Genomic DNA, 24,237 nt, shown 5'->3' with positions numbered 1-24,237 from the left:
AGCAAAAGAAGTGACCTCCGTGCGGTTTATTGCTTCAAGGCAAGAGCCGCGAGAACAGCGCGCAGAAAGGTACGAGCCGCCTGCAGATCCTTTCCGAGGTACGGGGTACGCGACCGCGCGCGGCCGGGCAAAGTACACGCTTGTCCGCGGAGTCCAAGCCCCCCATCCGCCCGCACACCCTCCCCCCCCCCCCCCCATTCGTCCCGTGCTGCGTCCCCGCTTTCCTCCATATGTGGCGCACAGTAAACGACGCGCGGCAACGGTGTCTATAGACATGCAGTTTCTACGGGACATCAAGACGACGGCGACGGCAAATATGCGCGTGGAGTGTACATATAATTGCTATCGCAATAATGTGCGACGAAATTATTCTTGTGGATCCAGAGTGCCACCTCTCTCCACCCCTTTCTTAGCCCATCTTCCCTTTCCCCAATTTGGTCGCGCGCTGTCCTTTTCGAAATAAATGTATTCCATCATCGCGTAATTGCAGCAGGGACGACTCACCATGTCACTCAAAATCCGTGAACGCCGCGATAATACGTGAAGCCGTGGTGTGCGTTCTTTGTCCCATTGCATAGTCTTTATTTCTGTGCTCATTGAGTCATTGAAGTTTCGTTGTCATCATTGTAGTCGTCGCGTCGTCACTGCTGTCATGACGTTGTCATTTTTGTTGTTTGGAAGCTATCGTCATGTTGGGCTTTGGTTTGCGACTTTATGTACTTTTTTTGCTGTCTGAATTCCCAAGGACAGTAACTACGCAAGAACATAATTCTGTTCAGAGTCGAACACAGAGAGGAAGTAATAAACATCAACAAAATCGGCGAATTACACAAATCAGTGTGAATTGGAGATATTGGCGAGTTTTCTCGAAAGTTTACGAAAACGTTAAAGCAAATGGTATACAAATGTGACCCAAATGGCCTAGATGTCGCCAAAATGTCCTAATGTCAACGCACTTGGGCTAAGGGTCGACAGATGATTGGAGACCATATCGGTCAAGCTTACTGAGTCACTGAAAAAATTTAGTTCACTGGTCTGAGCTGCTGAACGAGTTGCAGTCGAGTAATCTTCGAATGACGATAGAAGTTCGCGTCGTCAGGCAAGACATTCGCTGAATTGAGCTCAACCATAAAAAATAAAACATTCTAAAACTTCAGTAGCTCAAAAATATATCGTCAAGTTTGTGACGTCGCGCGGTGGAAGCTAGAAGAAGCGGCTTGTGCCAGTCCTCAAAACGATGCTGACAAACAAGAGATCAGCGACACTTAGATGTCAGAAAGTGCCGCGCGTCGTGGCGAAGTCGGAGCAGCCGCTCTCGTTCCCGACGTTGCTCATCGGCTGGCATTGGAACGCGATTGAGAAGTCGGCGCTGTGCCTAGTAGGCCCATTCACCAAACCACGGCTCTCGTCTCCGCTGCATCGAAAGTAGGCGTAACGGGCGTAGAAGAACTGCGCCTCGGACATGCGGTACAGGCTCCAGGCGAGTTTCGTTCGAAACCACTCGGTCCTTGCGAGATCCCCGCCGGCATAGCTCGCGGTTGCTACACTCGCGGCTATCCGCAGGCCCATGGTCAGCGCAAACAGGTAGTCCTCGTTGTCGTACATGGACAGCCTCTCCGACTGCTGCACGCATTCCCTACGACGGAGATAGAGGTGATACGGAACAGCGGGAAGACAGAAACACCTTTAGTAAATCCAGTTCAATTTCAAAAAAGGTAACTTAGTCGAAATGGCAGATTTAATTATGTAAAGTAACCAACGTGATTTAGTACAGGTAACAGAAAAGCGGAAGCTTCCGGATATTTCGATGAGGTAGCATTGTAGAGGGCGTACGTTACCGGGATTCAGCCATACGAGTATCTAATAAGATTCCTCCCGCGAGTAAGGGGAAGGAAGCGTAGGAGGGGAAACTAGTGACAAGTCATGAGCAAAGCAGCTCCCGGATTGGTTAGCGCGTGTGCTGACGTCGATTGAGCGCTATGGTGAAAGGAATAAGGTTGCACGCAATAGGCAGGAGGGAAGCCTATCTTCCCGCCGTTGATAGATGGCGTAGCGTGATTGACGACGTCACTGATTATGAGGCACGTTGTACATAGGGGGGAGTGGGGGGGGGGGGGTCAAGCACGTAAAGTGATGAGAAGGTTATCCTGGACACTCTCAAATTCTGCCACATTTTCTTATTTGTCATTGTGACAGATTTAGTAGACTCACACTCTTCCAACAGCTCCTCTGGTTGGCTCAAAACGCCACTTTGGCTGAATTGGACTGCGTAAAGAATAGCACCACTGCTGGCTTGATCGATCGTACTCGTTATATTCGGGAGCGAACATAACGAGGTGTGATATAGCACACGGAGGTCACCATGATGTGAAATGCCAGCAACATGCATCCCGTATGTAAGTGGTTAGAAGGGCGCGGCGTAGACGCAGTTAGTGGAGGCTATGTATGAACGTGCACCGTTACGGCATAACGCTGTGGAATGCCGACACACATTCGGCGTTTCTAACAGCTTCGACTGGCGTTGTATCAGTCGACACGGAGGGACGTGATAGGCGACGAAATGGGAGCCGATGAAATCGCCGAGTGTGCGTAGGCTTTAAGGGACAGTGCGGGAACTAAGCCCACACTATTGGATCACCGTGAACACATGCAGCTGGCCGGCCCACACATGATACCGCATATATCTCATTGAATAAACGTTTCCTAACTGACGCTGGCAAACTTTAACAGCCGAACTCTGTCCAGTGAGGCCAGCTTAGCAGGAATCTTTGAGGAACTATCAGATATTGTTTGGGATATCATTGGCCTTAGCGAGATTAGAAGAGCTAGTGAAGCGTATACAGTGCTGACTAACGGCTATGTCCTCTGTTATAGAGGTATCCCAGATAAGAAGCAATACGGGGTAGGATTCATAATCCATAAGGAGATAGCGAGCAACATTGACCAGTTCTACAGCATTGATGAGCGGGGAGCAGCAGTCGTAATCAAACTTAATAAGAGGTATAGATTAAAGGTAGTGCAGGCCTACGCTCCAACATCCGGCCACGATGATGATCAAGTAGATAAGTTTTATGAAGATGTTGAATTATCGATGAGAAAAGCGCAAACTCACTATACTGCAGTAATGAAAAAGTGTGGAAAAGCAGACTGGTGAAGAAGCAATTGGCAACTATGGCGCCGATTCTTGAAACGTTAGAGGAGAGATGCTGGTAGGATTCGCTGAAAGGAATAAGCATTCAATAATGAACACCTTTTTCAGGAAGCGTAACAACAGAAAGTGGACCTGGACAAACCCTAATAGCGAAACAAGAAGTTAAATTGATTCGTACTTTCTGCTGACCCAGCATAGTGCAGGATGTAGAAGTGATAGGTAGGGTAAAGTGCAGTGATCATAGGTTGATGAGGGCTAGGATTCACCTCAATTTGAAGAGAGCAAGAGCTAAATGGGTCAAGAAGAAACAGGTCAACCTAGATGCAGTAAAGGTAAAAGCAGACAAATTCAGGCTGGAACTTGCAAACAAATATGCAGCCTTAGAACAGAGAGATTATGATGACAGAGCTAATGAGTGAAACCATAACTAGGTTGGCTTCAGAGGGAGCGATTGAAATGGGAGGCAAGGTACCAACGCAACCAGTAGGCAAGCTGTCCCAAGCAACGAAGGATCTAATAAAAAAACGACAAAAAAATGAAAGTGTCCAACTCAAGAGATTGGATAGAATTCGGCGAACTGTCAAAACTGATCAACAAAGCGAAAATAAGGGATATTCGAAGCTGTAACGTGAGAAAGACTGAAGCCGTAATGAATGGACGCAGCCTGAAATCGGTGAGAAATAAACATGGCATAGGACAAACCGAGATGCATCCACTGAAAGATAAGCAGAATAATATTATCAGCCATCTCGAAGGTATAGTAAAAGAAGCGGAAGCATTCTATACTTACCTTTACAGTATCCAGAGGACTCAGGATACCTCCATTCGAAACAGTAATGAACAGGATACAGAAACTCCTGTAACTAGTGATGACTTCTGAAGAGCCTTGCAGGACATAAAACATGGAAGAACGGAGGAGAAGATGGATTAACAGTCGATGTAATCAAAGGTGGAGGAGACATTATTCTTGGAGAACTAGCGGCGCTCTATACGAAGTGTCTATCGACTACAAGGGTCCCAGAAAGCTGGAACAATTGAAACATTATTGTAATTCAAAAGAAGGGCACGTTACAGAATTGAAAAATTATAGGCCCTTTAGCTTACTCCCAGTATTATATAAAATATTCATCAAAATAACTTTCAATAGAATAAAGGATGCACTGGACTTTTGCCAACCAACGGAACAGGCTGGCTTCAGGAAGGGATGCTCTACAATGGATCACAGCCATATCATTATTCAGGTGATCTAGAAATCCGCAGGGTACAATCAGCCTCCCTATATGGCTCTCAAAGATAGGAAAAAGGCATTTGATTCAGTAGAAGTACCAGCAGTCATAGAGGCAATACGTAATCGAGGAGTACAGACCACTTACGTAAACATCTTGCAAAAAATCTTCGAGAGATTGCACAGCTAGCCTAATTCTACACAAGCAGGGCGATACCTAGAAAAAAGTGGTCAGATAAGGAGAGACAATCTCTCCAATGCTATAATACACTGTTTGCTTGGAATAAGTATTCAAGCTACTAATCCACGAAGGCTTAGGAGTAAGGATCGGCGGCGAATATCTCAGCAGCCTTCGGTTTGCCGATGACATTATTTTAATGACAGATGCTTGAAGACCTTAACAGAGAGAGTGTAAGAGTGGGGTTGAAGATTAATATGCAGAAGACAAAGATAAAGATGAATAACCGGGTAAAGAAACTAGAGTTCAGGATCGCCAGTCAGACTCTAGAGTCTGTGAAGGAGTACGTTTACCTAGACCAATTATTCACAGGGAAACCTCATCACGAGAAGGAAATTCATAGAAGAATAAAAATGGGTTGGATCGCATACGGCAGACATTGCCAGCTCCTGACTGGAAGCTTACCATCATCAACCCAATGAGTGCATTTTACCGGTGCTGACATATGGGGCAAAGGCTCGGAGACTAGCAAAGAAGCATGAGAACAATTTAAGGACAGCGCAAAGAGCGATGAATGAAGAATGCTAGACATAACGTTAAGAGGCAGAAAGAGAGCGGCTTGGATCATAGAGAAAACTGGTATAGCCAATATTCTAATTGACATCAGGAGAAAAAAATGGAGCTGGGCAGGTCATGTAATGACACAGGTTAGACAACCACAGGGCCATTACGGTGACAGAATGGGTACCAGGAGAAAGGAAGTGTCGATGAGGACGGCAGAAGACTGGATGGGCCGATGAAATCAGCAAATCCACGGGCGCTGGTCGGCATCGGTTGGCTCAGGACAGGGGCAATTAGAGATCGCAGGCAGAGGCCTTCGTCCTGGCAGTGGACATAAAATAGGCTGCTGCTACTGCTGATGTTGATGATGACTTTAAAACTTTATTTTGCTTTCATCCGCAGCATTTATATTTAGTTTGAAGTGACTTCGCGAAACTCATTTCCTCGAAGCAGCGTCATCTGTCGAGTTTCTTTTTTAATTGTGTTTTTGTATCATGACAGGATCTCAAGTTTCACCTGCGCCGCGCTGGAAATCACAAAAAGTGGCTCGGACCCTCTTACATCTCAATACGGCGATGTGCAATGCTTGGACGTTTCTCACAAGGCCGTCCTTTCATCAGCGCGGGCACAGATGACGACGAGGACCGACATAGACTGTGACGTGCAAGTCAAGGAGCACACTTGGAGGCGACAAGAGCTGCTGTCCTACGCGAAGACTTTAATTACCGCGGAAACCCCTCTACTCGAACCTGACGCAGACAAGGCAACTCATTATTGAACGGGGTCAACGTCGAGGTCTTCTGTGGGAACAGCGTCGACTTAAGATTTCCAGATTGTGACATGGTTGCCTCGTATGCGAGGACGAAACGGTGCGACAACATTGGTTCGATACTGCAAGCGGTTCGGCGACTATGATTGGCCGAGATACATTAATCAGATTCCCTAGTTTAGTCTGCTAGGGCAGACGACTGTCTTAAAAGCGGACTTTTTTGGTGCAGTAAAGGTGGGCTGACATGTCCCGATGTGAAATCAGATATTTAATGTGATCCTACATAGAATGGGCGTCCCTACGTGTAACCAGTGTAGTTATTGTAAAGCAAAACTGCTTTCCTTTATTACTCCTACCGGACGTACTCATCAATGTGCTTGGAGGTACCCCGAGCCGCAATAGGCCAAAGCAGTGAAGCAAAAAAATAATGAATGGCTCCCACTTGCCGCCGTTATACTCAACAAAATACGTCGACCCCCACAACCCCGTAGCTACAATCACCCAAGCAAGAACTGTCCCGTCTCGAACATGTTTCGCGATTGTGCAGTTTGCGGAATTCCGCAGTGTTGTATACTTTTAGTAAGTACAAAAGAGCGTACTCGTATTTAGTGATCGTGGTGATCATGGTAACGTAACTAAATATTAGATTTGGTGTGGTTTGATCTATAAGCCGATCCAACCGTAAAATACGAATTCGACAAAATGCAGGAATTTATTATTATTTCTAGGTTCTAGGTTTTAGGCTTTTTAGGTTTCTAGGTATTTTTAGGTAACGGCAAGGACCTTACTGAAAGGACTTAAGCACGGCCTGTGTCCTTGTAGACCAGCCACTCCATTCGTGGACGTTTCTCCACATCCAGTACGCCATGCGGCTCGCAATGACCGGCGCATCCGCGAGTAGAGGATTGGCGGTACCGGCGCTCAGCCAGGCGTACGCTGGCGCACTGACGTAGAGAGTGCTCTTGTTTACAAACATGATTCGTTCTGCCGCATATTCCAGGAAACTCTGGGGAAGGGCAGGCAGTCCTCGTCGCTCCTTCTCAACTGTTGCGTCGTACTCGAAGCTCGTCGCGCGGAAGATGTTGCGCACGAAACCGCTGTTGTTCAACGCGGGCACGCCCATTTCCGGCAGGACGAGGTCACCCGGAAGCATGAGAGTGAAGCTCCGAGTAAGTTTCTCGAAGTTCGCGGTGTCGTTTCCGGCTGCCACGAGCTGTCGAAGCGGCTGGTAACCGACGAAGCTCCGCCGTGTCGCCTCGAAGATGTCGCGCAGTTGACGGTCCTTGTCGGGGCTCGTGAGGGCCGCGACGTAAGTGGCCCTCCACAACTGCTCTTTTCCAACGAGGTGAAACTGGCAGACTTGTGCGCTACGCAGCGCGGGCGAGTTTAACTCTGCGTCTCCGAAGACGATCCATTTCAGGGCACTAAGTGCTACGACGATCAGCGCGTGACACAGCGACAGGGGCTGATTAGCGACGTTCCAAAGACGCTCTATGTCGGCTAACAGCTCCTGCTGAATTGCAAAGTCCTTGGTGCCGACGTCGATAAAGAACTCGCGCAATATGGCCTTGAACTGTCCCGCTTCCATGCCTCCGAAAACCACGGAAAGCTCGTTCCAAGAGATGACATCCTGTTTAGTGTGGTCGTCAGTAAACAGCTGCTCCCACGCAGCTATCTGCTCCTTCGTGCAGTTTGCGCCGAAGTGCGCGTTAAATGCGGACAGGGCGGTGGAATAACAGGCGTCGTCGCAAAAACGTCTGTAGGCCGCGACCCGGAGCAATTTCCTTATGAAGTAGATGTCACCGTGGTAGTCGTAAATAGTGAAGTAGAAAGGGAGATCGTACCGTGTCTGGACTTACAAGGCAAAGCGCAGAAGTTGGGCGCGGCTCATGCGCTTCGTGGTGTTGGCAATTTCAAAAACGGCCGCCAGGGTGTCTCTCAGTCGCAGATCTGGCTGCCATATCTCCGTGACGCATGATCTGTACAACGCCTGAAGTGCTGCAGCGGCTTTTACACCGTAGTTTGAGGTGCCCGTGAGGATGTGCGTATCGATGTCCCACTGCGAAGAGGGAGGCGTGGTGTTATTATTCCTTAACGGCTATCTCGTACTTTTGAGAGATTCAATGAGGAATAAGGATAAGCATATAGTCTGTATAGTGGAGATTAATACAATGGTGGGATGACATCAAGTTGGGTGGGATATGTGATAACATGGTAAATTACAGTGGAAGATGCGGTAATTCAAAGGAAGTCCTAATAAAGGAAGCAAGAAAATTGGTACGGTTTTACAATAAAAAACACTGCAGTTGTAGGGTGTTTTAACCTCTATAAGGAGAACAGTAAATGATGAGCTCAGACTCAAGCTCTTTATTTTGTCGTCGACAATAATTAAGCTAGTGAGGATGATGCATTTGGTACCATGCACCAGGTAACTAGATAGTACTCTATGTGCACCCACTTGTAGGATTTTTCGTGCTAGTTAATTAAGAAACATAAACCTGTTTCGAAAAAAATGGCAATAGTTAAGAACTAATGCGTAGTGTTTCCCGAGACTGGAGTTCTTTGGATCGAGTAAACTAACAAGCTATACCTCAGTTTCTACGATAAGATATCAATTTGTGAAGTGGCTCAAACAGCTTTACATATATATACAAGACTTCCATAGCTTAACTACTGCGATGTATTCAAGGCTAGGTGTTACGTTAGCCAAGAGAAAGAGAGCAGTTGTGATCAACCTCATTCTTAAGACCACATTGAAGATGGCCTAGTTACAAATTTTGCAGGATAAATGTGCTTCTCATACATCGTGCTTTAGAACGAATATAAAATCGCTATTACGAGGAAAGTGGGGGCACTGCTCACAGTTACATGTGAGCGTCAAAATAATGGTAGTTGATTTTATGCAGACTATCTTTTTGAACATATCACGATGTAATTTCTATCTTTAAAAATTTGTTCCCCTCATAACATGATTAGACAAGACAAAGTTCGAAGGAACAAAAAAAAGGCTCCCTAACTATTTAATTCTTTACAAAATTGTTCAGAACCAACTTGTTTTTAGTGCAGCCTAAACGTCGCGCTGGCAACGTGATTAGAATCAGGTGCCATAACTATTTTATCGACGGCGGTTGACAAACATTTCCGCAGGATGCCTAAGAAAAAAAAGAAGGTATGGCGCTATAAGAAACTGTACAGGTTTAGAGTTGATTCTACATTACAACACTATTCACGCCTATTGCATCGTCGCCCTCAAAAGCGCACACTACGATAAGGATCTTCCCAATTTGCTCTTTTTTGTGTCGCTTCACTTGCCGTGGCACCCTTTCCGCTACCATAACAAATCACTGGTTATCTATCCTATAACATCTCATGACATGCCCGGGTCCACGTGTTCCTCTAGACTTCCCTTAAAATATCGCTGTGAATGTCCCACCTCTAATCACTAATTATGTGTATTACGTGTAATTAGCATGCCTTGAGTTACGTTCCAGTTTGTGGTACTCTGCCAAATCCTTAGGTGCTTACAGTGTTTCCATAGAGATTTAGCACGCCTGCAAACTGGCTTTTCTGACTGGTTTACCAGAGCCGGCGACCGTAGTAGCACAGCTGATTTTTTCAAAATTTAATTCTGGGGCTTTACTGGTCAAAACAGCAATCTGATTATGACGAACGCCGTAGTGGGAGACTCTGGAATAAATGTGACCAGCTGAGGTAGGTGCACCTAATTCACAGCACACGTTGTTCCTGCATTTCGCCCCCGTCGAAATGCGACCGCCGCGACCGGGATTCGATTCCGCGACCTCTGGCTTAGCAGTGGAAAGCCAAAGCCACTAAACCACCAGAGCGAGTGTTTTATTGGCTTTTAGTTGGCATAGTAGGATACTGCCACATGTAGGTCGTGGGTCGAGCCCAAAAGAACAAAGAAGACCGCGGGGCTTCGCTGCTCGCGAGCCGACCACGACGGACGCGCTCTCCGAGAGCCCGCTGCTCTGCGGTTTATTAAAACCCTAAGAGTATTCTGAAGACTGGAAGATAACCGTTGAACTGTTAGGGTTACAGAATGGGTGCCAAGAGAAGGGAAGCGCAGTCGAGGACGGCAGAAGACTAGGTGGTGCGATGTAATTAGGACATTCGCGGGTGCTAGTTGGAATGGGTAGGTACAGGACAGGGGTAATTCGAGATCGCAGGGAGAGGCCTTCGTCCTGCAGTGGACATAAAATAGGCCGATGATGATGAAAAAGTAGATTAGAGTAGAGTAAGGTGAATTACGGTGGATTATGCTTGGTTAAGGTGGATTGAGGTGAATTACAGAAGACTTTACAAGGCTTTCTCCTTCGCATCTTAGGCGATATAGCTAGACACCTGGGACACTTTTTAAACATTTGAACAGCTTCAAGTCTGTAACTGCTCTATACGCGCGAGTCAATAGTAAAAAATAACGAAAGCTGTAAATAATGTGCTTATTGCGGTGATTAGTCGCTACAAAATGAAGCGAGCAAAAGTTATACTTACTGCACAGATCGTCTACAATAAGCAGCTCGAGAAAGTCATCCCCGTGGCATACCTTGCGTAGATTTCATCGAAAAGCGTTGTAAGTGCCACCAATTATTTGCAAACAACTTATCCTCTTGTGGAATATTCATACAGTAAGAGTGGAAGAGTGGGCTAGTTTATCCGATTAGAAGTAAACATGGTGATGGCACGTTCTAACTCTTGTAACGTACTTTTGTCGGCCCTATGGTTACATCTTTCTGCTATTAAGCACGAGTTCCTGGGCCTGGCTCCCGGCCATGAATCTGAAGCTCCGATTGGGGTGGAAGGCAACAACGTTAGTGTAATGAAACACAGCTTGAAGAATTAAATCCACAGCCTCCCACTAATGATTCTCTCATGCTGCTATGCTATTTGGGCCTCCGTTTCTCGATTGATCGTATCATCGAGTCTTCCTCTGGCACATTGTTTCCACCATATTACCAAACAGTCCTCGACATGACGCACTTTCAACCACGTCGCATAGCCTGCGTACTCACGCTATGGTTGTTGCCCTTCGTGCTGCGCGATTGTATACTACACGATATCTTCTGCGCGGTTTAGATATTATTATGCAGATTTATATAGCACGAAGGAAAAACGAAATAAAAAATGCAAGTAAAGGAAACAAATAGTTATGGCAGCGGGTCCCCGGGAAGCCGCAACTGCTGTCGCTATTATTCCTTCGAATGTCTGGAGGACCTGAGGTTCTTTAGTGACACGATCATCGAGTGACACTCTTGTTTCTTCCGCAGCGCTTCCAGTTCACCTCCTGAGACGGCCGAGGACGAAATTCAACATAAAACTTTTCTTAAAAATTCAAAAAATTGCGCACTCTTTCAGTTCAGTCAGCGTAGGGGGTCACTTGCTAAAACGCTATGTAACGAAAAGACGCCATAAAGATATCGTGCCTTGCTTTGATACCGTTGTGTCGTGGAAGAAAGCGTCATGCGTGGGTCGCATGCACACAGATGCGGTTGGAGTGTCACGCATGGCGCAATCGGAGCTAAGTTTATCCGCTTGCGACGCGCTCAGCGACGCATACCTCGGTAGTGGTAGTGGTCACGTTTGAGAGATACGACTCGTCTAAAGTCGGCTCTGTGCTCATCGGGAGTTATGAGGCTTAAAAGCGTTTGATTTGATGCAGAAATTTGACGGTTGCTAGGCTACGGCGCTGTCCTTGTTCGACAGGTAGTTTCCAGAAATGCCGTGAAACCATGCAGGCAATACGACAGCGAAATGTTCATTCGCGCGCGCCACCCATGAATATGGTGGGGACACAATGAATAGGGAGTGAGCACCGATGCGAGATTGGACCGTGGGACCTTCACTAGATGTTTCATAAGTTCAATCAGTAAGCTTGGTAATACGGGAATAAATGTCACGTCTATGTCACTGCGGCCACTTTTGTACCATGCGCCCTCAGCAACAGGCGCAATACAGCAGCCAGATTTTGGAGAACAACAGCCGATAAGACTCTCAATAGCGAGGCTTTAGTACTCTGTACTTGACTACGTTAATCTGGGCGCTTTTCATCGATCGCTAAAATTATAGTTCTCATTGTTGTCGACCAATGTTTAAGGTCTGAAGGGTCGCCAGACTGCAACGTGCATCCCCCTTTGAACTTGGCAGCCTTAGTAACACTGCCCTCTGCTGCTCAACGACACTTACCAAAATGTCGTGCTCAACGTTCCGCTGTGTTAAGACTCGGTCGACGGCGTTCCTGCAGACGTACGCGAAGAAGTCCTCGCAGGGCGCCGCCTGGTTGTCGATGACGGCGAACAGTTCGGCCGCCTCGCGGGGGCAGCAGAACGGCGTCTCCCGGAGGACGGTGTCATTGCGCCGCATGGCGGTCAGCCGGACCGAGAGCCAGATAATGAAGAAGATGGCCACGGAGATGGAGAGGGCGCAGGAGACGCCGAAGGTGGCGCCGGCTATAAGCGTGCGTTTACTTCGGGGCGCCGGCGTTGGAGAGATCGCACCAGAGACGGCCCCCGGGCGCTGTTCAAGTGGCGACTGCGCTACTTCGCTCCGGGCCATAATTGCACTTCTTTCTCTTCGTCTTCTACTTCTGCACCATCAACATCTATGACGCATACTCATGTCGACATACTGGGGAATAGCGATCGAGCTGCGTGTTTCTTTTTGCTAGTCTCCTCTCTTGTTCCTGAAACCAGATATGGGGTACTAACCAAGAAGCCGGCGGTTAAAAGGAGGAGGGAGGTAAACTTAAAGAAGGTAAGACATGCTATGGAAGGAATCGTACTAGAACCTGAGTATCCTTGTACAAACAAACAAACAAGAATTTTGGAGTTTCGCCGGAAAGGAGAAGCATCAAGTGCGATAGTAAATTAACAGGCAGCTAAACTAAGTAAGGATAGTAGTTTTATTGGCTGTATTGACTTGTAAACATTCGCTTACCTAACTAAAATAAAAAGCAAGGTGTCAAACGCGCACAGATAGACATGAACACATCTCACTCGATCACGGCGGAAACTCGCTGTCAGAGCGCTGAAGTGAGGAAGTGCGCAAGCAGCAGCGAAGAGATATAAGACAGCAATTTTCCTCCTCGCTTTCCTCCTCCCTTGCGTGCGCGAGGTTGAGACGCGATCGTCGGGGACGATGTTATCGTTCTTGTATTTCATTGTGGACACCTCGGAGTCGGCGGCGCTGATGACAGAAATGAACCAGGAGTGTCGATATGTCTCCTATCCCCATAAAAATTGACTATATTTCCAAACAGACTGTAAATTGGGAGTATAAAATAATTGCAATAATTACGACGCAAATCTTATTTCAGAAAAGAAGCATGTAATTCTTGTGTCGCAGCGGTATTCATAAATGCCCGTTTAAGTTTCCAATGGCTGACGCCGAACAAAGGGCCTTGAATGTCGAAATATTTTAGAGAACTTATGAGAATATTTATTAGTCGAGATTGACAATTTCCAATACTTGTGCCTTTGACTTTAATGTGATTAGCATTCTTTGCGCAACTTCATCAGTTTGCGGGCTGCCTCTCTGTCTGCATATTTGCGCTGCGCTAACATCTTTCACGCCAACTGCGGTCACAGTGTAGTTCACTGTTTAATGGGTGGAGCTTGGTATGTGCCAATCTTCAATGAATTTCTTTCACACCAACTTCTGTTATGGGTCACGTGCCACTCTTCCCCGATCTCCAATGAAAAACAGGAGAAAAGAAGATTCCTAAAACCACTTCTGCTGCCATGGGGAACCTAACCTGTGCCCTGGATTTTTCTCTGAATACAGACCAGATTTTTGATAGCCTCGTAGCGGGAGTGCTAGCCGCGCCACTACTGGATGGATGATTGTTATGAGCGTCCCCTTTGGAACGGGGCGGTGGGTTGCGCCACCAAGCTCTTGCTGTTATACTGCGTAATGTCCTACCTAGGTTAAAAAAGAAAAAAAAGAGAAGAAAACACGATCAATTTCCATAAACAAATTTTTGACCCCCTATTCTGAACTTTCTTTTTGTACGTCTCCGTCTTTTGTCGTTTCCCTACTTTTCTTGTACCAATCTTCCAATCGCCTCTTACTAATCTCTGTTGCGGACATGTTTACTTTTCCCCTGCTCTCGCTGAACCCAAGGGCTTCAAGGGGGCCAATGGTGCCTAAATCGACCTCTGGGCAGATACCTTCACCTTCTAATACAACATGCTCCATAGTTTCCCTAGCTTTACCACAGCAAGCACATGCTTCTTCTTCCTTATTATATCTCCCTTTATAGGCGCATGTCCTAAGGCATCCTGATCTCGCTTCGCAAAGTAATGAGCTTCCCTTTGAGTCATCACAAATTGTTTCTTTCTTGGTTTCGTTTTCTTTCTCTTGGCTATTTACTCATGGCAGGTTTCTTTTCCGTTGACGCCACCCATGTGATTACTTCAGCGTCTCTGACTTTCGCTTGACTTTCTTTGTTGCTATTTTGCTCACCCCACAGGCCGCATATTTGTTGGTAAGCTTCCTAGTTCTTTTCCTCCGCTGTGAATCAATGTTCTTTCCAGTACAAATACCTCAACACTCTTCAAGCTCATTTACTTTCTTCTATATTCCTCAGTCGTTCTTCATAATCACTTTTACTGTGAGCTTCCGTCACTTCAAAATTTGTGCAGCCCATGTCACCATGCACAGCTTCATTTGTATTCTTCCCATGAGCGCCCAATGCGAGGTGTTTTACTGATCTTTGGTTTCCATCGAGTCCTGATTCTATCCCCGATTTCAAGCAAACAACCGCATTTCGAAAAGTATGTCCTGTAACCATTACACGTTTCTACATATCCCGGAGCACCTCGTACCTATAGTACCCCCATAGCACTCCGTGCTTTATTATCGCTGTATTTCTATTCCCTTTTTATTGTAGTTTTATGTGTTTCCACATACCTATTGTCTTCTTTTATCCATATACCAAGGTATCTATCTTCTTTTACCTGAAGCATTTACTGGCCCTGTATTGCCACTGTCTGTTCACTGTTTTCATTGAATACCATAACACCTGATTTTCTAACACGGAATTTCAAACCTGGATTCTCGCCTTCCGGTCCACAGATATTACCCAGACGTTGCAAATCACTTTGCTTGTTAGCTAGCAAGAGAATGTCGTCAGCATAAAATAAATCGGGAAGCTGCTGCTCTACTACTGTACCCGCCTGTTTGTATGAGAGATTAAACCCGTCAATACTTACTTCTAGCGACCTGTCCATCCTCACCATGTACATCATAAACAGCAGTGGGGACAAAGGGCACCCTGCCTCAGTGCATTGTTGATATCAAGTGCACGATTCGGTGTCAAGTTGTAATTAGACTAAACGTGAAGCTCAGACAGTTTAAAGGCGCGACAACCTCGCGTCAACGTACACTGTGAATATCGCTGTGTTGTCATCATTGTAGCCGTGTCGTCGTCATTGCCGCATGACGTTGTCGTCATTCTTGTTCTTTTGCAGGCGGTTGCCATGTCGTTGGTTTGTGACCTTAAATACTATATTTTTTTGCTGTTGGAATTCCCATGGATAGTAACTACCTAAGAGCACAATTATGCTTAGAGTCGAACACAGAGGACAAGAAACAAACACAAAAAACGGTGAATACCAGAAATGAGTGTAAATCGGAGATACTTGAAGCTTTCTCGGATGTTTGCAGAAACATTAAAGCAAACAGCACACAAACGTGGCACTAGCAGCCTAAACGTCGCAAAATGTCCTATTGCAAAACAACCACGGCAAGACAAAAGATTATTGGAGCCCGTAGCACCCAAAATTAATGAGTGCTGAAAGAAGTTAGATCACTTGGCTGAGCGGCTGAACGAGTTGAAGTCGAATAATCTTCGAATGATTGTAGAAGTTCAAGTCCTCACGAAATGCATTCCCTGACTTGAGCGCAACCGCATAAAAGTAAAACATGTTCTAAAGTTTCAGTGGCTCAAAATATATGATCAAGTTTGTAATGTTACACGGTGGCAGCTAGAAGAAGCGGCTCGTGCCATTCTTGACAACGATGCTGACAAAAAAAAAAAAGATACCAGCGGCACTTGGATGTCAGAAAGTGCCGCGCGTCATGGCAAAGTCGGAGCAGCCGCTCCCATTCCCGACGTTGCTCAACGGCTGGCATTTGAACACGACGGAGAAGTCTACGCTGTGCCTGGTAGCCCCGTTCACCGAACCACGGCTGTCGTCTCCACTGGATCGAAAGTAGGCGTAATGGGCGTAGAAGAACTGCGCCTCGGACATGCGGTGCGGACATGCGGTGCGGACATGCGGTGCGGACAAGCGGTGCGGACAAGCGGTGCGGACAAGCGGTGCGGACAAGCGGTGCGGACAAGCGGTGCGGACATGCGGTGCGAAACCACTCGGTCCTTGCGAGGTCCCCGCCGGCACAGCTCGCGGCTGCGACACTCGAAGCTATCCGCAGGCCCTTGGTCAGCGTAAACAGGTCGTCCTTGCTGTCGTACGTGGACGGACTCTCCGACAGCTCCACACATTCCCTACGACGGAAAGTAAGGCGGCAGCGGAGAGCCGGAGAATAAAAACACGTTTAGCAAATGTAGTTCAATCTGTAGAAGGTAATTTAGTCGAAATCGCACATTTAAATGTGTAAAAGTAACCAACGTGAATTAGCACGTGGTAACATTAACCCGGAAGCTTTTGGTTACTTAGATGTGGCAGCATTGCACAGGAAGTTATCGGGATTCAGCGATACGTGTATTTTAATACGATTCCTCCCACGAGTGGCCGTGCCCAAATGAGGAAGGAAGCCTAGCTGACGGAACTAGTGGGGACAGTAATGAGCAAAGCAGCGTCCGGATAGGTTAGAGCGTGGGCGTGAAAGGAAGAGTGCACGCAATGAGGAAGAGGGGCGCCTATCTCCCCGCCGTTGATAGAATGGCGTAGCGTGAATCATGACGTTGCTGATTATCAGGCACGAGTAGGCAGCGGGCGTGGGTTAGCGCACGTGAAGTGATGGGGGTGTCATCCTGGGTACTGTCAAATTCCGCCACATTTTCTTATGCGCCATTATGACAGATATAGTTGGCTTACAGGTTTCCCACAGCCCCTCTGGTTGGCTCAAAACGCCAATATGGCTCACGTCGACTGGGTAAAGAACACAACCACAGCTGGATTTCATCGATGACGTCACCTGCGATTTCTTGGGGTTACAGAGAGCGTGCGAGAGCAAACACAATGAGGTGTAATACTGAACACGCAGTAAGCGTTGCTTTTAAATGCCAGCAACATGGCTCCTGTATGGAAGTGGTTAGAAGGGCGTAGCGCACACGCAATTAGAGGTCGGCGCATATGAACGTGAATAGCTTCGGCGTCAAGTTGTGGAATTCCTTCACACATTCGGCGTTTCTAACATCTTTGGCTGGCGTTGCATCAGTCAGCGCAGAGGGATGCGACAAACAACGAAATACGAAAAAAAATTATGGGGTTTTACGTGCCAAAACCACTTTCGTATTATGAGGCACGCCGTAGTGGGGTACTCCGGAAATTGGGACCACCTGGGGTTATTTAACAGGCACCTAAATCTAAGTAAACGGGTCTTTTCGCATTTCGCCCCCATCGAAATGCGGCCGCCGTGGCCGGGATTCGATCCCGCGACCTCGTGCTCAGCAGCCCAACACCATAGCCACTGAGCAACCACGGCGGGTAACGTAATACGAGCTGATGCCGATGAAATCGCTGAATGTGCGCAAGCTTTAAAGGACAACGTCAGAATCAGAATCAGTTTTATTCAAGACAAAAAATGGGTATAATTACATGATAGCATATACAGAAGGAGGTCCCATAGTTAGAAACTGAAATGGGACCGCCTGTACATGATGACTAGAATTAATACAACAATGGCAACATGTTAAATTTACGATAATAAAGGTTTTAGGAGACAAGGCATAAATGAACAGAAAATCAGCAGATGAATGTATTACGCAATAACAAGGATTTGGATTAGTCAAAAAAAGGTGAAACTACAAGAAGAGCTTAAGAAAAAAAAAGTAAAAAAAATGCGAGAGACCTATAGAGAAACAAAGTGAAAGTTAAAAATACAACACATAGTACACTCAAATGGGAAAGTCGGAGGAAGCTAAAAGAAAATACTAAAGTTCTGTACGAAATCTGTGAGCTTTGAACAATTTTAAAGGGAATGGTAATGTGCTCCACAGAGATAACGCTGAAAAGTGTAATGACTGCGTACTATAGTTGGTGCGAACGAAGGGTAAAATGAAGTCCATATTTCCTCCAAATCTAGTATTATTTACATTAGTAAGGGATGTCTTTGGTATGATGGTTACTGGAGTATCATTGTTTGATGCCCCAAAAATAAATATGGCCAGGTTATATTTAACAAGGTCAGTCACATTCAAAATATTATGTGCATGTAACAGCTGATTTGCGCTAATGCTACGAGGTGAAAATGTTATTAGTCGAATAGCTCAATTATGAATGACTTGCAACAAAGTTAGGTGACTGTCATAAGTGTTTCCCTATGATTCAATGTTATAGTTAATATGAGAATGAACAGAAGCATAATAAAGCAACGTGAGAGTTGAAAATGAGAAATATGGACGTGGTTTGATTAAAACGCGTATTCCGTATGCCATTTTCTTTTTCACATTAGGTATGAGAAGGTGAAATTTAAGATCACGATCAAATTCCACACCTAAATAGGTGTAATGATCAAGTGCAGTGATTAGGTGATTGTTGATGGAAATAGATTGAAGGAGCTCAGGCGATCGCTGATGTGAGGCAAAGAAGACAAAATTGGTCTTACTAAGGTTAATCTGCGGCTTGTTAAGTTGACACCATGGGGAAATTTTCACGAGATCTTCGTTTAGCTTACATGTTAGCGTTGATAGACAATTGTTAGAACTAAATATAGTAGTATCATCACGGTGCCGAATACACTTCGATGTGGAGAGGCAACTAGGCAGATCATTAATATAATTTAGGGAAAAGTAGAGGGCCTAATATGGACCCCTGTGGTACACCAATGTTAGTAGTAGCTTCTTTAGAGTAGTACCCAGAAATGTTAACGACTTCTTTTCTATCTTGTAAGTAACTGCGGATTGGAAGTAGAGGCGGACCAGTTATTCCGATGGCTTCAAGTTTAGCATAAAGAAATGTGTGATTAATTGTGTCGAAGGCCTTCGATAGATCAACGAATATCGAGGCTGCAAATTTACTTTCATCAATCGCTTTTTTGAGATAATCAGTAAGAGAAATAAGTGCTAGATTACGTCGGCAACAAGCGCACACCATTTTATCACAGTGAACGCGTGTAGCGGGCACGCCGCATACATGCCACCGCATATATCTCAATGAATAAACATTTCCTAATTTAAAACTACGTTTTGCTTTCACCCGCTGCACTTCACATATCCTTATCGGGTTAATTTGAAGCGATTTTGCAAAGACATTCAGCTGTTCGAAGCAACGTCATCTGTCGAGTTTACTGTTTACGTCATCTGTGTTTACGGTTACGTCATCTGTTAAGCTGTTTACCTGACGACACCTGTATGAATGAACCGTATGCGTGTCTCGTAGGGGGGAGGGGGTATAAGGGGCTGGTTAACGTCCGTAACGTGAACAAAAAAATAATGAACGATAGTACGGCGCAGAAGAAAGAGAGGACACGTGATTCCACCGCGCACCTCTTCTGCGCAGTGGGGCATTGCACCGGCAGCTGCCGCTGTTGCTGCCGGCTGCGTCTGCTGTCGTCCGCCCTCAATACAACGGGGCGGCAGTTGTGGCGGGATAACACGGGAATGCGCGCCGCAGTGTGTAAGAACCGGATTGTACATTACAGGGGTAAACCATTGCGACAGTTGCAAGTCAAACAAAAAGGGGAAGAAAAATTGGAGGACGCTTAAGCTTCGCCTTCAAGAGAGGAACGCGACAGAGTTATCGCACCCCGTTCGCACCGGCCACTCCTTCGCTCGGCATGCTCTTGAGTCACACAAAGACAGTTTTCATATACAACACTTCCAAGTCCACAGCACAACTTTGGGGCATCCTCGCACCGGTCCCCGCACGGCCCCAATGCGCTCAAACGAGTCGAAGGGGAGAAGCGGGCGAGTGGCGCGCCACCTGTCGGGCCTGCGCAGTACATTGCGATGAGGGGGTCTTCTGTGTTTGCCGCAAGATGGCTCTGCGTGTGCGCCAAGCGCAGAAGAAATGTAGCGAAAACGTACTTCGCTACTCGTTTAACTGCGACTTCTGTAATTTACATGCTCTAATTACCGATATACACCGCAGTATAACATTCTACGGCACGTTTCTAAGGCAACACCGCATTCACTAGAGGCGCTTTTGTCACGCTTTGAACCATCGAACTCAAGGCTGAGTGGCAGCGGCTCCGTCTCACACTCCGGAGACCCTGGTTCGATTCCCACCCAGCACATCTTGCAAGTTGTTTTTATTTATGAATTGCCTTCCGGAATTTTTCGCTCGCGGCCAACGCCGCCGACGACACCGGCTTTTCTGCGACACCAGCTCCTTAACGCTGTCGCGTTAAAATGCAACTTGAACTTGAAAGCAAACGTTTGGAGTTGTCTCAAGGAAGTGAAGAGGCTCTGGGACGATCAAGTGAGGCAGAATCATACCGCATGGACAGGCTGTTAACGCCATTTGAGCTCGCAAACGACATAGGCTTGTTCCTCGCAAATTTTGAAAGGATTTGCGAGAAGATGAGCTTCGGTCAGAGTACATGGTCAAAGCGGTTGCTGTCTATGTTGCCGTGTGAGGCTGCGGAAGTAATCGCAGAATCAGTGCGCAGGATGCATATGATTATGCGAAAGTTAAGGCTAGTCTTCTGAAGCAATACCACCTTTCAGCCGAAGCTTTTCGGCAAAGGTTTAGAAGCACAGGCAAGAAGGATAGCGAGGGGTATTTGGAGTTTGCATACGGCTCAAAGGCCAACCTAATCGAGCGGCTGAAAAGCGCGGAAGCGTAGGATCATTGAATGCATGTGTCTAGAGCAGTTTTACAAAACCATCCCCTAAGCTGTGAAGCTGTGGGTGCAAGGCAGAGGAAAAGTAAACACTGTGGAAAGGGCGGCTGAATTAGCCGAAGAGTACGAAACGCGTAGAAAGCTGAACGCCGAGGACGGAAATAGGGATCGTCGAAATGGACCGCGGAAACCATTTCCGTTCGAAAAGGGTTCGCAGATTAGACGACCGGAGCCTGTAGACGTGGAGGAAAAGCCCTCAGAAAAGAGAGAGGAGAAAGCAAACGGGGGAAACCGGACAAAAAGAAAGCAGAAAAGAAAGTTCGAATCTTTTAGACCAATCCGCTGCTATAAATGCCACAAACTAGAACATATCGCTGTAAACTGCGGGAAGCCTAGCGTAGTTTTCTCCTGCGTGGATGAAAAAGACGAGAATATGGAACCTTTAAGCCCATATATTCATGACCTGCAAGTTAATGGCAAACCATGCAGGGTGCTGCGAGATAGTGCCGCCACTATGGACATTGTCCATTCGTCTTACGTGACGGTAGATGACTTCACTGGAGAAGTAGCATCGATCAAACAGGTTGTAGAAGAACACAGCTTGTGTCTGCCCATGGCCAAAGTCAAAATCAGTGGACCGTTTGGGTAGCACGTGACCGAGGCTGCAGTTTGCTCTGGCTGCACCGATAAAACTACAATCCTTACTTCTTATAGCTGTCCACTAATTTGCTATCGCAATCGATGCTTCGCCTTTCGCGTGAAACTGCAACTTTCTGTTGCAGGCAGCCCGCTTCAACTGGCTTCGCCTTATCCTATGCTGTAGCGCCAAGCGCAAAGGACAAGGACGAGACGCGTGCACATACACAGCGCTGTGTACGTGCACTAGTCTCGTCCTTGTCCTTTGCGCTGTAGAAAAAGTTTAACAGCGAGTTACCGCGGTCTTCGAGTCAGATGTGTTCACGTTTGCTTGCGCGCGTGTGACACCATGCTTGTTCATTTAGTTAGTGTACCTACGTTTACAAGGTTATACGACCGATAAAACTACAATCCTTACTTCTTATAGCTGTCCACTAATTTGCTATCGCAATCGATGCTTCGCCTTTCGCGTGAAGCTGCAAATTTCTGTTGCAGGCAGCCCGCTTCAACTGGCTTCGCCTTATCCTATGCTGTAGCGCTAAGCGCGGCGCGACTTTTTACGAACGGAAATTCGCTCATTGTCAGGGAAAACTGTTGGGATTTTTAGTATAGCCTATAATCTGGAACATCGCGCACCGCAGATGAGCAAGAGATAAAGAGAAACGGACAAGAACGCGGTTTCTAGGCGCACGCGGAACAAATTTCGCTGCGTAACGTAACATGACATCCGGCGCCGTATCAGACGAAGCGGAAAAGACGGAGCTGTCCGTGCTCACGGCACTTGCGCCGTGCCTTGGCACTTGGTTTCTGTACGAAAATAATGAACTACAGGAGCACATATATTTGCAAGCACTAACAGCTTTTCTTTACCTTCATCGGTCAGGGACTGCTCTGCCGCTCCAACTGTCGACATAACAGACTACAAGTCTTGTTTTGGCAGGGTCCATGCATAGTCCTTCTTTGTGAAGTGGTCCGAGCAGAGGCCGCAATGCTCTCCAGAGTAACGAGTTTGTGCAGCAACCGTTCAAATACCTTCGGAATATATAAATTGCATGTTTTCTACTCGCCGAAAAAAATGAAGAGCAACCGCTAACATAAGCCGAAGCAAAATTTCTGTCTGCGCATCAGCTAGCGTCAATCGACTCATGAGCAACTGTTAACAAGTAGGTTTAGCTTCTAGCAACACCGCAGAAAGACGCGCCGCGCGCCACACCAAAAAGATGTTCGCTAAAGATCAACCGTGGAAGAACTTTCGTTTCGTCCGGAAGCTGTTTCGATAAGGATAGCGCTTGTTTCTTCTTAACGACTGCAGAAAAAGTGCGCTTACCTCTCGTCCACGGGGAAACGGAAAAATTGCGTCCTTGCGTTGCCCCCCGAGCTGCCACACCGCACAGCCGCGCAGCACGCCTTGTGTCCTTTTCTCAGTTTTTCCAACATTGCCGGAACGTTCGCGGGCACAGAAGCGAAATGTTTAACTGCAGAGCATACGAAAAAGCGTACACGTGCATAGAAAGCGGCAGGAGCAGACGAACAAAACGGCAACCGAAGCGATAAGCATAGAGAAATGCGATAAGACCGAAAGCGCCACCCTGTGCTGCAACAATTGAAGCGTCTAAATCAAGATATACGACGGCAAAAAAAATAAAAATAATATAGCCGAGAACACATTTTATTTCTACACATAACAGCGTCACTTTTTTATTATGTAGGTCGAAAAGATAAAGCCACATATGTATACACTCTTAGAAATATTTACACCCTTTGGGGCGTATCTTGTCCCACAACAATAATCGTCATCTGTCTTGCCCGCGTTTCCTTTCTTTAACGCTGCGAGCCCGGAACTTCCCAGTCACGAACGGCATGCGCGTTATCAGTGTGACGCAGCTTCTCGAAAGGAAAGTAGCGAGCGCCGAGCTTTCAAGAAAAGATACTCGGGCAAGACAGATGACGATTATTGTTGTGGGACAAGATAAGCCCCAAAGGGTGTAAATATTTCTAAGAGTGTAAGTTACGGAATTTTCCTTTGGCTGCCAGTATACACTCTTCACTCTTAAAACGGTTGCACCCTTTGGGGTGTATATTTGTCCCACAACAATAATCGTCATCTGCCTTGCTTGCGTTTCCTTTCTTGAAACTCGGCGCTCGCTACTTTCCTGTCGAGAATGCTGCGTCACACTGATAACGCGCATGCCGTTCGTGACTGGGAAGTACCGGGCTCGCAGCGTTAAAGAAAGGAAACGCGGGCAAGACAGATGACGATTATTGTTGTGGGACAAGATACGCCCCAAAGGGTGTAAATTTTTCTAAGAGTGTTAAAACGGCTGCACCATTTGGGGTGTATATTTGTCCCACAACAATAATCGTCATCTGCCTTGCTTGTGTTTCCTTTCCTGAAAACTCAGCGCTCGCTACTTTCCTGTCGAGAATGCTGCGTCACACTGATAACGCGCATGCCGTTCGTGACTGGAAAGTGCCGGACTCGCAGCGTTAAATAAAGGAAACGCGGGCAACACGGATGACGATTATGGTTGTGGGACAAGATACGCCCCAAAGGGTGTAAACCTTTTTAAGAGTGTACTCTTAGAAAAATTTACACCCTTTGGGGCGTATCTTGTCCCACAACGATAATCGTCATCTGTCTTGCCCGCGTTTCCGTTCTTTAACGCTGCGAGCCCGGTACTTCCCAGTCACGAACGGCATGCGCGTTATCAGTGTGATGCAGCATTCTCGAC

General features: G+C 46.6%; 1 protein-coding gene across 5 annotated transcripts; it reads right to left on the bottom strand.

The window, feature by feature from the left end:
• Positions 1-438: 438 nt before the first annotated feature.
• On the bottom strand, positions 439-23,239 carry LOC129380661 (uncharacterized). Of its 5 annotated transcripts, none has more exons than XM_072284860.1 (2): positions 12,086-12,571; positions 6,368-7,943 (listed from the first exon to the last, which is right to left on the bottom strand). In XM_072284860.1, exon 2 carries the CDS (start codon positions 7,470-7,472, stop codon positions 6,669-6,671), a length of 804 nt encoding a protein of 267 aa, XP_072140961.1. In that variant the 5' UTR covers positions 7,473-7,943; positions 12,086-12,571; the 3' UTR covers positions 6,368-6,668. The 5 variants fall into 4 exon arrangements, 3 of the variants coding, with proteins under 3 accessions (XP_054918327.2, XP_072140961.1, XP_072140962.1); XR_011890518.1 differs by lacking the exons at positions 6,368-7,943; positions 12,086-12,571 and adding exons at positions 439-1,636; positions 22,833-23,239; XM_055062352.2 differs by lacking the exon at positions 12,086-12,571 and adding an exon at positions 22,833-23,239.
• Between the last annotated feature and the right edge of the window lie 998 nt (positions 23,240-24,237).

This window comes from Dermacentor andersoni, chromosome 10 (genome assembly GCF_023375885.2).
Source record: "Dermacentor andersoni chromosome 10, qqDerAnde1_hic_scaffold, whole genome shotgun sequence".
Classification (NCBI taxonomy): Eukaryota; Metazoa; Arthropoda; class Arachnida; order Ixodida; family Ixodidae; genus Dermacentor; species Dermacentor andersoni.
Note: the sequence above shows the minus strand (reverse complement) of the source record. Positions and strands in the feature narration are given on the sequence as shown.

Bases quoted from the DNA above. Each gene is read 5' to 3' on its own strand.
- LOC129380661 (XM_055062352.2), bottom strand. From the start codon at position 7,472: ATGGAAGCGGGACAGTTCAAGGCCATATTGCGCGAGTTCTTTATCGAC.